Source organism: Xenopus tropicalis, chromosome 4 (assembly GCF_000004195.4).
Source record: "Xenopus tropicalis strain Nigerian chromosome 4, UCB_Xtro_10.0, whole genome shotgun sequence".
NCBI lineage: Eukaryota > Metazoa > Chordata > Amphibia > Anura > Pipidae > Xenopus > Xenopus tropicalis.
Window position 1 is genome coordinate 2,463,625 of NC_030680.2, and position 13,871 is coordinate 2,477,495.

General features: G+C 45.2%; 1 protein-coding gene across 2 annotated transcripts in view; it reads right to left on the minus strand.

The window, feature by feature from the left end:
- The window catches only part of pik3c2a (phosphatidylinositol-4-phosphate 3-kinase catalytic subunit type 2 alpha), a 56,609-nt gene that overhangs the window by 24,141 nt on the left and 18,597 nt on the right, over positions 1–13,871 (minus strand). For both annotated transcript variants that reach the window (XM_031899719.1, NM_001134817.1), the window contains 8 exon segments: positions 8,175–8,332; positions 6,631–6,751; positions 4,315–4,426; positions 4,090–4,169; positions 2,702–2,765; positions 2,441–2,587; positions 1,345–1,384; positions 1,052–1,262 (listed from right to left, as the gene is read on the minus strand). In XM_031899719.1, coding sequence (XP_031755579.1) covers positions 1,052–1,262; positions 1,345–1,384; positions 2,441–2,587; positions 2,702–2,765; positions 4,090–4,169; positions 4,315–4,426; positions 6,631–6,751; positions 8,175–8,332 — 933 coding nt within the window.

Here is a 13,871-nt window from a genome sequence, read left to right on the forward strand (position 1 = left end):
GTTAGATGGACCGGCACTTTCTCTGGGCACAACATTCCCTGCACAGGTATCGGACCCGTTATCCAGAAAGGTCCAAATTATGGGAAGGCCATCTCCCACAGACTGCACTTTAATCAAATAATACAAATTTTAAAATAATATTCCCCTTTTCTCTGTAATAATAAAACAGTACCTGTACTTGATCCCAACTAAGATATAATTACCCCTTATTGGGGCAGAACAGCCCTATTGGGTTTATTTAATGGTTAAATGATTCCCTTTTCTCTGTAATAATAAAACAGTACCTGTACTTGATCCCAACTAAGATATAATTACCCCTTATTGGGGCAGAACAGCCCTATTGGGTTTATTTCATGGTTAAATGATTCCCTTTTCTCTGTAATAATAAAAGAGTACCTGTACTTGATCCCAACTAAGATATAATTACCCCTTATTGGGGGCAGAACAGCCCTATTGGGTTTATTTCATGGTTAAATGATTCCCTTTTCTCTGTAATAATAAAACAGTACCTGTACTTGATCCCAACTAAGATATAATTACCCCTTATTGGGGGCAGAACAGCCCTATTGGGTTTATTTAATGGTTAAATGATTCCCTTTTCTCTGTAATAATAAAACAGTACCTGTACTTGATCCCAACTAAGATATAATTACCCCTTATTGGGGGCAGAACAGCCCTATTGGGTTTATTTAATGGTTAAATGATTCCCTTTTCTCTGTAATAATAAAACAGTACCTGTACTTGATCCCAACTAAGATATAATTACCCCTTATTGGGGCAGAACAGCCCTATTGGGTTTATTTCATGGTTAAATGATTCCCTTTTCTCTGTAATAATAAAACAGTACCTGTACTTGATCCCAACTAAGATATAATTACCCCTTATTGAGGGCAGAACAGTCCTTATGAGGCAGTAAAGAAACCCTGGCACAAAGGGAGAGGTAGTGAAGAGACCAGGCATAAAGAGACTGGCAGGAATGAGACTGCAGCACAAAGAGACTGCCAGTACTCACACCAGGCCTTAGTACAAAGACAAACAGACAGGCTCTTACCAGGACACCCAACCAGTGGGGATTCCATGGGCAGCGAATATGGTGAACTGGAGATGGTCAGGGGAGGTTCGAGCTTCCTTAAGGGGCCGGCCACCTGGGGGGGCAGTGGCTGCGCTGTTTCCAGAGCTGAAGTGAAGCTGGAGCAGGTTATGGAGGTCTGTAGTCAGCAGGGCTAATGTTTCCTGTAAGGGGCTGTCACTCTGCCTGGCACCTACAAACAAAAACATGGAAATGCTTGCAAAGGATTGTGGGTCGTGAAGCATTTTATCACGACATTGGCTTGTAGTACTTACTATCTGGGGAACGATGGTCGGACAAATTCGTGGGTGAAGCCTAAAAACGAGACATTCAATTCAGTTTCATGTAATAAATTATAGAAGAGACTGTGACGGACACACGCTCAGCCATGAAACTAGTCGGGGTCATTGTGATTCTCACCATCAAAGTGCCTAATGAGCAGTAGGGTTAAAGGGGTCGTTCACCTTTAAATAAATTATTGCATGATGTAGACACTGGTATTCTGAGACAATTTGCAATTGGTCTTTATTTTTTGGTGGTTTTCCCCAGTTATTTAGCTTTCCGTTCAGCAGGTCGCCAGTTTGGGATTTCAGCAGTTATATGGTTGCTATGGTCGTATCTACCAAAGCAACCAGGCAGTGGTTTGAATGAGAGGCAGGCATATGAATAGGAGAGGGACTGAATAGGAAGTTCAAGTAATAAAAAGTAAAAAATAACTGTGACATTGAAGCCTCACAGAGCAATTGTTAATTGGCTGCCGGGGTCAGTGACCCCAATTTGAAAAACTGGGAAAAAAAAAAAAAAGGCAGAAGAAAAATACAAAATAATTCAAAAACTATAAAAAAATAAATAAATAAAAAATAATGCAGTCCAATGTGAAGTTGCTAGGAACGGGACATTCTATGACATACCAAAAGTTAAACAATATCTAGTTCACCTTGAAGTTATTATGTCAGAAAATGTACTATTCCTAGCAACTTCTACAGTTTATAATTATGTCCCGCCTTCTTCTAAATCTCTCTAGCTTTCACATGGGGGGGTCACTGACCCCGGCAGCCAAACATCTATTGCTCTACGATGCTACAATGCTATTGTTATTGGTACTTATTACATATCTTTCTATTCGGCCCCTTACCTCTTCATATTCCAGTCTCTCATTCACACCGCTGCCTGGTTGTTAAGGTAAACAAGATCCTAGCAACCAGATAGCTGGGGTAAAAGAAACAAATTAGCAGATAGCTGTCTGACAAGGAATAGGAATAAAGGGGAGATCTGCCACAGGGCTGGTAACTACATTAATCCCTGCTCTTGCCATCCTCACATTCTGATTGGAGGATGAGCTCTGCCCCCTACAAGCACCGGTATAGTTACCTCTATGCTGCGGCTGCGGGGAAGATTGACAGCTCTGCGCAGCTTCTTCACCGACTCGGTAATGGCCGGAGTTTCCACGCTCCCCACCGTCTTGCAGATGCTCCGCACCACTTTGATCAGCTGCTCCACCAGGCGGTACGGATTGCTCTGGAAACAGACAGTAACACAATAAATTTATTTTACCCGCCGGGGGGGGTGGGAACACAGGACCAAAAACATCATATTTCCATGTATGAGAAGATTAAAAGAGAGAGACATTACCTCGTGCTTAAGGCACACACTGACTTGCTCGTGGTACGTGTCCAGCAGCTCCTCGATGCTCTGCCTGTTACAATACAAACACAGAGGTTCCATGTTATAGAATGGCCAATTCTGAGCAACTTTGCAATTGGTCTTCATTATTTATTTTTTATAGTTTTTGAATTATTTGCCTTCTTCTTCTGCCTCTTTGCAGCTTTCAATAGGGGGTCACTGACCCCGGCAGCTTTGTGAAACTACAGTTTAATAGTTATTGTTACTTTTTATTTACTTATTTTTTTATTCAGCCCCTCCCCTAGTCATATATCAGTCTTCCATTCAAACCACACCCTGGTCACTAAGGTAATTTCTATCCTAGCAACCAAATAGCTGCTGAAACTCCAAACCGGAGAGCTGCTGAACTAAAACTAAAATAATTAGAAAACTACGAATAATAAAAAATGAAGACCAATTGCAAAATGTCTCAGAATATTACTCTCTACATCATACTAAAAAGTTACTTCACTTTTAAGTTCATTCTTAGACAGGAAACCATTTAAAAGGAAATGTTAAACCACCATAAAATTCCCCGGCTTATTCCCCTACGACCAAAACATTAATCACAAGAGAGCTCACCAATGAGAATGCTGCTTACAGCACTGTGTGACAGCCATCTTGCGGTTATCTTAAAGGGGTTGTCGACCTTTGATTCAACTATGCTGTAGAAATGGATATTCTGAGACCAGTTTGCAATTAGTACTGATTTTATGATTATTTATGGGTTTTTGAATCATTTAGATTTATGCTCACAGATCTCCAGTTTGGGATTTCAGCAGCTATCTGGTTGCTAGAGTCCAAGCTACCCTAGCAACCAGGCAGTGGAGACTGGATGAAGAGAGAAAAAAAATAGAAAGAGAAGTAACAAAAAGCAACAATAACGATAAAACTGCAGCGATAGTTTTTTTTAGTTGCCGGGGTTTGAGAGCTGAAAGAATCAGAAGTGGGAAAATAGCAAAAAATTAGAAACAAATGAACCAATGGAAAGCTGCTAATAATTGTCCATTCTGCAACTTACTAAAATACACTGCTGTTCAGTTGCTTTAGTTGTTTTCTATCTATCCGTGATAGAAAAAGCAGGGGTAATTTATCAATATTGGGCAAAACTGCCCGTGGGCAGTAACCAATCAAATTGTTGCTTTCATTGTTTTACCTGCGACTGGCTGGAAAAAGCAAACCACTGATTGGTTGCTATGGGTTACTGCCCATTTTGTCCAGTATTGATAAACGACCCTTACTGTGTCAGTAAGTAACAAAGAACCTGGCCCCAGGGGTACACAAATCAGCTGGGATTCTCATTGGAGGGATATTTTGCATTTTAATGGAGCCCCGGACTCTTTCACTGTTTTCATTACCTTGTAATTGGCTCTTTGAAAGGCCTATCGACCACAGCCAGATGTTTGTTAAGGTCAACTGGAGAAGCGTCATCTTCAGCCTGCAAATATATAGTTATGCTCAGTAACATCCCCGTGTCCCAATAAAATACACTTAAATATGTCATTAATACAAAGCACTGTCGCCCGGTTGGCTGAATTTCTTTCTACCTCTATTGGTGAATGGGTTACGGCATGGAGACTCACCGTTCGGGCCAGGTCTCGGCTCACGGTGCCGTGGCACAGCAGCTGCAGGCGGATTTCCGTGTCCCACTTGCGGCACAGCTGGATATACTCATGGCTCCCCAGGCAGTGCTTGCTGTTGGGATAAAGGCACCATACTAATCAACAGAACGTACTTCTCTCCATTACCAGCAACTTTTCAGTTGGTCTTTAATATTTATTTTAAATTATTAGTATAAGCAGGGAGTGAGCGGGATTCAAACTCACTGATGGAAGCTTAAATGTAGAAGGAAAGAAAGTCTGTAACTCAAGTACATAGTAACATAGTAAGTTGGGTTGAAAAAAGACATACGTCCATCACGTTCAACCATAATGCCTATATATAACCTGCCTAACTACTAGTAAGAGGGTGGAAGTAAGATGCTGCCATAGTGCCAAGTCTGTGATGGCAGTGGGTGGGACTAGAACACTATGATAGAAGCGTACAGGGGGAGGGGCAAGGAGTCTGTGACTCAAGCAGTGGGTGGGACTAGAACACCATGATGGAAGCATACAGGGGGAGGGGCAAGGAGTCTGACTCAAGCAGTGGGTGGGACTAGAACACCATGATGGAAGCGTACAGGGGGAGGGGCAAGGAGTCTGTGACTCAAGCAGTGGGTGGGACTAGAACACCATGATGGAAGCGTACAGGGGGAGGGGCAGGGAGTTGGACTCAAGCAGTGGGTGGGACTAGAACATCATGATGGAAGCTTGCAGGGAGTCTGTAACTCAAGTAGTGGGTGGGACTAGAACGCCAATGGCAGCTAAAGTGGGAGGGGCAGGGTGTAAACTAATTTAGTGGGTGGGACTAGAACACTCTGATGGAAGCTTACAGGGGGAGGGGCAGGGAGTCTAACCCAAACAGTGGGTGGGACAAGAACGCTGATAAAAGCTAATGGGGGAAGGGCAGTGTGTCAACTCATTTAGTGGGTGGGGCTAGAACACTGATGGAAGCTTAAGTGGGAGGGGCAGGGTGTCAACTCATTCAGTGGGTGGAACTAGAACACTCTGATGGAAGCTTACAGGGGGAGGGGCAGGGAGTCTAACCCAAACAGTAGGTGGGACAAGAACGCTGATGAAAGCTAATGGGGGAAGGGCAGTGTGTCAACTCATTTAGTGGGTGGGGCTAGAACACTGATGGAAGCTTAAGTGGGAGGGGCAGGGTGTCAACTCATTCAGTGGGTGGAACTAGAACACTCTGATGGAAGCTTACAGGGGGAGGGGCAGGGAGTCTAACCCAAACAGTGGGTGGGACAAGAACGCTGATGAAAGCTAATGGGGGAGGGGCAGTGTGTCAACTCATTTAGTGGGTGGGGCTAATACACTGATGGAAGCTTAAGTGGGAGTAGCAGGGTATCAACTCATTTAGTGGGTGGGACTAGAAAACTGATGGAAGCTCAAGTGGGAGGGGCAGAATGTGAACTCATTTAGTGGGTGGGACTAGAACACTGATTGAAGTTTACAGGGCAAGGAGTCTAACTCAAGCAGTGGGTGAGACTAGAATATTCTGATGGAAGCTTACAGTGGGAGGGGCAGGGAGTCTGTAACTCAAGCAGTGGGTGGGACTAGAACACTATGATGGCAGCTTACAGAGGGAGGGGCAGGGAGTCTGTAACTCAAGCAGTGGGTGGGACAAGAACACTCTGATGGAAGCTTACAGGGGAGGGGCAGGGTGTCTGTAACTCAAGCAGTGGGTGGGACTAGAACACTATGAAGGCAGCTTACAGTGGGAAGGGCAGGGAGTCTGTAACTCAAGCAGTGGGTGGGACTAGAACACTCTGATGGAAGTTTACAGTGGGAGGGGCAGGGAGTCTGTAACTCTAGCTGAGGATGGGACAAGAACACTCTGATGGAAGCTTACAGGGGAGGGGCAGGGAGTCTGTAACTCAAGCAGTGGGTGGGACAAGAACACTCTGATGGAAGTTTACAGTGGGAGGGGCAGGGAGTCTGTAACTCTAGCTGAGGATGGGACAAGAACACTCTGATGGAAGTTTACAGTGGGAGGGGCAGGGAGTCTGTAACTCTAGCTGAGGATGGGACAAGAACACTCTGATGGAAGTTTACAGTGGGAGGGGCAGGGAGTCTGTAACTCTAGCTGAGGATGGGACAAGAACACTCTGATGGAAGTTTACAGTGGGAGGGGCAGGGAGTCTGTAACTCTAGCTGAGGATGGGACAAGAACACTCTGATGAAGACTAAAGGAATTTAAATAGTTAAACTGAGAAGTTATATGAGGCATGAAATAAATAATGTCTCTGAACACAAAACACAATGTTCTGTAGCCGCTATTATTGTGCTTACTTCTGCAAAACCTCCTCTTGCCCGCACACTTTCAGGATGTAACTCTCAATGTCCACTTGGCTCAGGTCATCATGGACCCAGCACAGCGCCTGCATTATTATCAGCTCCACCGGAGAACTTACTGTGCAAACAAACAAGATAAAGAATAACAGATCTATTAGGTAACAGAGTATCAGAGACACATAAACAGGAAGGGTGCTAATGATTGCCGGGGTTAGTCCTCTCCTTATTAAATGTACCGTGGGGTTAATGAGTGTTGGAAACAACAGCAGGGGGCACGTTAGCTAGTTTGTCTGCCTTTCTCTCTTGCTTCACAACGATTTAAGGTTGATGGGCCCACATAGTGAGGTAAGCTGCCCATACACGGTAAAATCCGCTTGGCGAGATCACCACGTGAGCAGATCTTCTCCCGATATCCCCACCTAATTCAATCAATCGAATTAAAACTACGGGTATAGGCACCGTTGCTTCAGGGACTGCATCAACGAGTCAATGTGGTCCCCGATCCGACGGTAAAATCAAACCTGGCCAATTTCAAGCCAGATGTTGGTCAGGGAGGCCTGTCGTTCATGCCCATACAGGGGCAGATGAGCTGCCGAATCCGCTAAAGGTCCCCATACAAGGGACCTATATAGGCAGCTTATCGGCCCGTGTAGGGGCAGAAACGAGGGGCCTGCCCGACCGATATCTGGCCTGAAATTGGTCAGATATCAATCGGCCAGGTTAGAAAATTCAGTCGGATCAGGGACGATGCAGTCCCCGAACTGACAGCCCCACTGCCGCCAATATAATTAGCCTACACGCTCCCCGATATCGCCCACCCGTAGGTGGGGATATCGGGTGAAGATCCGCTCGCTTGGCGATCTCCCCAAGCGAGTGAATCTTAACGTGTATGGGGACCTTAAGGGACCGACATCAGCAGCTAGAACCTTATATAGCCACCTTTAGTTGCCCACAACAGATCTCTGCTACTAAAAGATGGCCATACAAGGTCCGATTTCAGCTGTCGATATTGATCCTTTAGACCGATTGAGCAGCTTCTCTGCCTGTGTATGGGCACCAACAACGGGCCTCTCCAACTGACATCTGGCTTGAAATCGGGCAGATCACAATCGAGCAGGTTTGATTTTTCTGTTGGATCGGGGACTGCATCAGCTCGTGGATGTAGCCCCCAAAACCAACAGTGCCTATGCCGCCCTTGTAATTGAATTAGCCCAATATCGCCCATCTATAGGTGGGCAAATGGGGAGAAGATCTGCTCACTTTGCGACCTGGCCAAACGAGTGGATCTTACAGTGTATGGCCACCTTAACCTCTCCAAAATGCCTTTCCAGCCGCAACAACAGGAGTCGCCGGTGGAAAGACCTACGCATTGCTTTGGCTTCCTAAAGTCGCACAAAGTTGCTTACAGAAGTGATGCGTAGGCCTTTCCATCAACGACTGCTATTGTTGCCGGTGGAAAGGCATTTGGGAGCTGTTACACGCTCCGTGGCCAAATGGAAAGCAGTTGATAAATAACAGACAAAAAAAAAAGATTAACTCACCATCACATGTAAAAGTTACAGGTTGCTGAAATCCTTCGATTTCTATGGAGACCTTAACGTTGGCGATCTCCGCGCTCAGGTTCCGCTGCAGCATCACGGGGCTCAGGACAAAGCCGGGGTTGGTCTGCAAACGGCTACTGGGGAACTTCTTCCTGAGCCTGGGGGAGTCAAATAGGGGGGAAATAAGTCTGGGGTTAGAACCTGTTTCTTTTTGCTTTACTGCTAAGCCAACAAGTGATCTATCCTCCTTTATGATTGGCTGCTGCAGGGTGCTTTTGTTTTATGGGAAGCGGGGAGGTTAGAGAGAGACGGGTGTATTTAATAGTCCCCATACATGGGCCGATATGGGTCCCATAGACAGATTCGGCAGCTGATCGGCCCGTGTATCGGCACTCCCGACGGGCCTGCCCAACCAATATCTGGCCTGAAATCGACCAGGTAAAGGGGCAGGTTAAAAAATCTAGTCGGATTGGGGGCCACATCAGCTCGATGATGTGGTCCCTCAACCGACTTTGCCTATACCCGTCGTTATAATTCGATCTTTTGGCCCCAGGGCCAAACGATCTAATTAGCCTGGATTCTCCCGATATCGCCCACCCGTAGGTGGGCGAGATCCGCTCGCTTGGTGACATTGCCAAGCAAGCAGATCTTAAGGTGTATGGGGACCTTTAGAGATACAGGAAATATCTCACAATTCTGCTTTGTATCCTACATAACAAGCAGTTGGTGTAAATGTCACTATTCCTGCTCTATTTACATGCGGGTTTCCATAGAGCGATGCACTTTAATAGACACCCCCCGGGCACTTTCCATGACAGTATCCCTGTACAGATAAACATCTCGGCACAATGACTCGATAATGATGGGACCTGGCAGGGTGCAAATAGCTGCTTGCCACGTAAGGGCCACATGAGGCCGGCGTATCCAAACAGGGCCCAACTGATGCAACTTTCATGCAACAGAATCAGGCTAAAGAGAAAATGGCCAAGACGTGGGATATCAATAGCAATTGCCGCCTTCGCCCAATAAAAACAACAAGAGGTTTTTATGTCTCATAAGACACGCGGAGAGATCAATTTCCCTTTATCTGCCGGAGAGGCCTGTGAGTGATTCCTATTGGTGGGAGGGAGAGATAAGAACAGGACAGACCAAACTAATCAAGGGGAAAAAAATGAAATATATGAGATTGGAAGCTTAGGCGTGACAGAATATATGCTTATTAACCCTTTGAAACAAAACCCCATTGCTTAACCCAAACACATCCCAGTAATTCTTCACTGGGGTTTTCTGGGGGATACAACCGAAGGGAGGCCAAAGAAAGGGGGCTATACAGGGGCAGATTTTAGCTGCTGATTTGGGTCCTTTTTACCAATTCGGCTCGTGTATGGGAACCCCCAACACAGATCTGGCCTGAAATCATCCATATCGGGTTTGATTTTTCCGTCGGATCAGGGATCACATAGTTGATGTGGTCCCCAATCAGACAGCGCCTATGCCCACCCGAGCAAATTAGAACAATATCGACCACCTTTAGGTGGGCATATCAGGAGAAGATCCGCTCCCTTGTCAAACAAGCAAATCTTCCCATATATAGCCCCCTTAATGGTTAAAGGTCCCCATACACATTGAGATTCGCTTCGCTCGATCGAATTATATTGGCGGCAATGGGGCAGTTGTTTCAGGACCGCATTAACGAGCTGTTGCGGTCCCCGATCCAAATTCATTTTCTAACCTGGCCAATTTCAGGCCAGATATTGGTCGGTCAGGCCCCTCGTTTCTGGCCCCTACACGGGCCGATAAGCTACAATCGGCCCGTGTATGGGGACCTTAAGGGCTCTGGCACACGGGGAGATTAGTCGCCCGCGGCAAAACTCCCTGTTCGCGACTAATCTCCCCGAGTTGCCTACCCCTGCCATCCCACCGGCGAACATGTAAGTCGCCGGTGGGATGGCAGACGCGGCGGGGTGATTTGCGCAAAACAGGGAGTTTTGTCGCGGGTGACTAATCTCCCCCGTGTGCCAGAGCCCTAAGACACACGGAGCTACTTGTCACAGCTACTAAAACAGACAATGCTGATCATTTACTGATATACGTAGATGTCTCTACGTGTGTTTAGCAGAGGCAATTCTTAGTATTGTCTGCATTTAGTAGCTGTGAAAAGTAGCTGCTACTATGTGGCTCTGTGTGTCTTCACCCTAGGTAAGGTATATATGATTATAGCTGTCTGACCATCACTACATCTGCCCCACCTTATGAACATTCCCTTACCCGGGGCATGTGTATTACTGCTGGACAATGCATTGTGGGTAACCGCAGTGCTAGCGAATAGAAAGGGCCACCCGGGAGCTCTGTGGCTCGCCATTGTTCTGTTGCTCTAAGAGGGTGAAATACAATTGGAGATGTTTTTCTATTATACATGGTGGCTCTTCCCAGCATCCGAGACAGTGTGAGAATCTGTACTGCTGCGGAGAGCAGTGGGAATGGCAAATTTACATTACAGCAATGGCGCAACGGCACAAAGTGAATGGAAAAGATATGAATCAGGCAGGTGATGTGGGTTTTATGATGACACTTCTGTGCGTAATCCGGAGTCCAAGTGCCCTCGTGCCCGGAAACCCAGTGACTCACACAGACTGTAGGAGATTACAATGAAAGAGTAAGCCTCCGTCACATCATTCAAGTGCCCGCGAGGAGGCAATTGTATCAGTAATGACCAAATCCGTAGCCCACTAGCCAATGTGTGAGCCCAAAACAAGCCCTGCCTGATCAATGCGCCATAGGGACTTGTATAGGTGCCAGTAGAGCTGCGAGGAAGATCCAGTTGGGCAAGGACGGCATTGGGCTATATGTGACTGCAATAAGGTCTTTGTGGAGCAGTATTTCCATGCAACAGGGCCCATTCTAATTACCACCAATCACAAATATATATAAATATGTGTAACAGATGGATCTATTTCATATAATGTTGGGATGTGCAGTTCAACTTGACTCGATTCAACCTTCCTATCAACCCCACGAAACCCCAATCTCTGTGTGTTGGAGTTTGTAACATTGTTTTACAAGAGCACAGGATCCTGAACCTACCGGGGGAACGTGAAACACTTCCCTGCTTTCAAGATAAAAAGGCAAATAATTGGGATTTCGCAACCTGCAAAATCACGAGAAATCCTAAGTGTGACGGCACAATGTCAGGAAATGTGCGACTCCGAGGAATGAGAAGGGCAGGAAATCCACTTATCGGGGAACATTGCACAATCGCTCACCGTCAGGCTTCCAGCGGCTTCTGATTCATGGAAGGAGGACTTGGTGTGGCCCCATTCTAATTTCATATTTCTACACAATTTGTGAGACAATGCGGCAGAAGCCGGCTAATTAACAGACCGATGATTTAAAGGAGAAGTAAAGGTAAAAAAATCACAAAATGTGCACCCCCACTAGTGATTTTTACTGTTCCTTCTCCTTTTAGGCTTCTGCTACATTGTTTCAAGAGACAAAACCAACAGTGCAAAAAGGGACAGACTAATAAACACATAGGGCCTGATTCACTAAAGGGCGATAAAACGTGCGCTATTTTTATTGTGCGATAAAATTTTTACCGCGGCTTAATTTTGGCGATTTTTTGCACGATTCACTATAAGCATACTTGCGCTTTTTTACGCGCGATATTGCATGCGTTATTTAACTCACGAAAGACTATTTCAATGCGGTATTTGCTGGTACATGCGCTAAATTACGCGAATAATCGCCGCATATGAATGGTAGCATAGAAATAGTGTATAAAAATTGTTGCCGCATATAAATGGTGTATATAAATATTAGCCACATATAAATGGTATCATATAAATAGTAGATGCTTATAAATAGTAGCATATAAATGGTAGCATATAAATAGTAGCATATAAATAGTAGATGCTTATAAATAGTAGCATATAAATAGTAGCCACTAGTGATGAGCGAATGTGTTCTGGTTTCTTTAGTGAAAAATTAGCAAATCTTTCGAAAGATCCACGAAACGGCAAAAATGTTGTGCGGGCAAAAAAATTGTTGCCCGTGACTATTATTTTTTGACACTTGTATCAATTTTTGGATGTGCGGTGAATTTTTGTGTGGCAAATTTTTTCATGCGTTTTGCCATTGGCCGATTGTTTTGCGAAACGCATGAAAAAATCCGCCGCGAAAAAATTCAACGCACGTCCAAAACTTTGCTGCGAATCCATGCCTGGCGAAGCATTTCATCACTTGTAGCCAAATAGAAATAGTCGCGCAAATGAACACACGCCATGTTAGCCATACACGCCAATACTTGCAGAAAATTACTGTATTAAAAATGAACATTTCGCTGCAAACTGGCGGCTGCGTCACTCTGGGGGAAACACAGACTGAATAAATAACACTGTAAGCCCATATTTTATTGCAAAAAATCATTTACTGTACTTTTCTATAATTTTTCGCCTGCCTGTAGTAGGTGTTAATTTTCGCATAGCCGAATGCGATATTTAGCGCGCAAAAGTAATAGTGAATCATGCGATCGTATTCTTTTCAGCGCGGAAATTAACGCAAAACGGTAAAACTAGCGCGAGAAATAACCCAATGCGAAAATGGCGATTTTTCGCACGCGATAATACTATGGTGAATCGCGCGCAAATTATTTTGCGTTTTTTAACGCAAAAAAGCGTGCGATATTTTTTATCGCACTTTAGTGAATCAGGCCCGTGAGGTTCTATAAGACTTGATGTGAAGACAACATAAGGGAAGGGTATAGTTTGCCTTTAATTGCCAGAAGCATTACTGATTAACGGCGAGAGATTCCGCAGGCTACTGATAAAATAAAAATCCAGCGAGCAAGACGCTGCCTGTCGAAGAAACGTAATCTTCGGGCATGAAATATTCAGCAAGTTGAGTGCTGGCACATCAGACGGGGCATCTCGGGAGTCTTATCAGGAAGAACTCACATTGCTCTTAGCAGCCTCTTCCCATTTATCGTGTTTATTGCTCGGCTGCTCAGAGATACTCAGTGATACTACATTTTGCCACAGTCACGGCTCTTATTGCAGCTCTGCTTTTCCAAAATGGTCAGTTTACTATTGCCCTGAGCTGTGCAGGGGAGCCCTGGCCAACAGGCGAAGACGCACGGAGCTACTTAGTAGCAGCAATTTGTCACGGCTACTAAACGCCAGAAAATCCTGAGAATTGCCTCTGCTAAAACACACGTAGAGTAGTAAATAATCAACACTGTCTATGTCTGTATCTGCAAAAAGTAGCTGCTACTAGTAGCTCTGTGTGTCTTCACCCTAAATGCCAGAAAATCCCCTGCCAAAGACAATATGTCTATGACAGAGACAATAATCAGTAAATGTTCAGCATTGGTTATTTCTGTAGACGTGACAAGTAGGTGCTACTAGTAGCTCCGTGTGTCTTCACCCTAAGGGTGAAGACACACTGAGCTACTAGTAGCAGCCACTTTTTCTCGGCTACAGAAATAGTCAATGCTGATCATTTACTGATAATTGTCACGGCTACTAAACTACAGGAAATCCCCTGCCATAGACAACACTGAGAATTGCCTCTGCTAAAACACACAGAGACAATTATCAGTAAATGATCAGCATTGACTATTTCTGTAGCTGTGAAAAAGTAGCTGCTACTAGTAGCTCAGTGTGTCTTCCCCCTTAGGACTGTGACAGACGGGGAGATTAG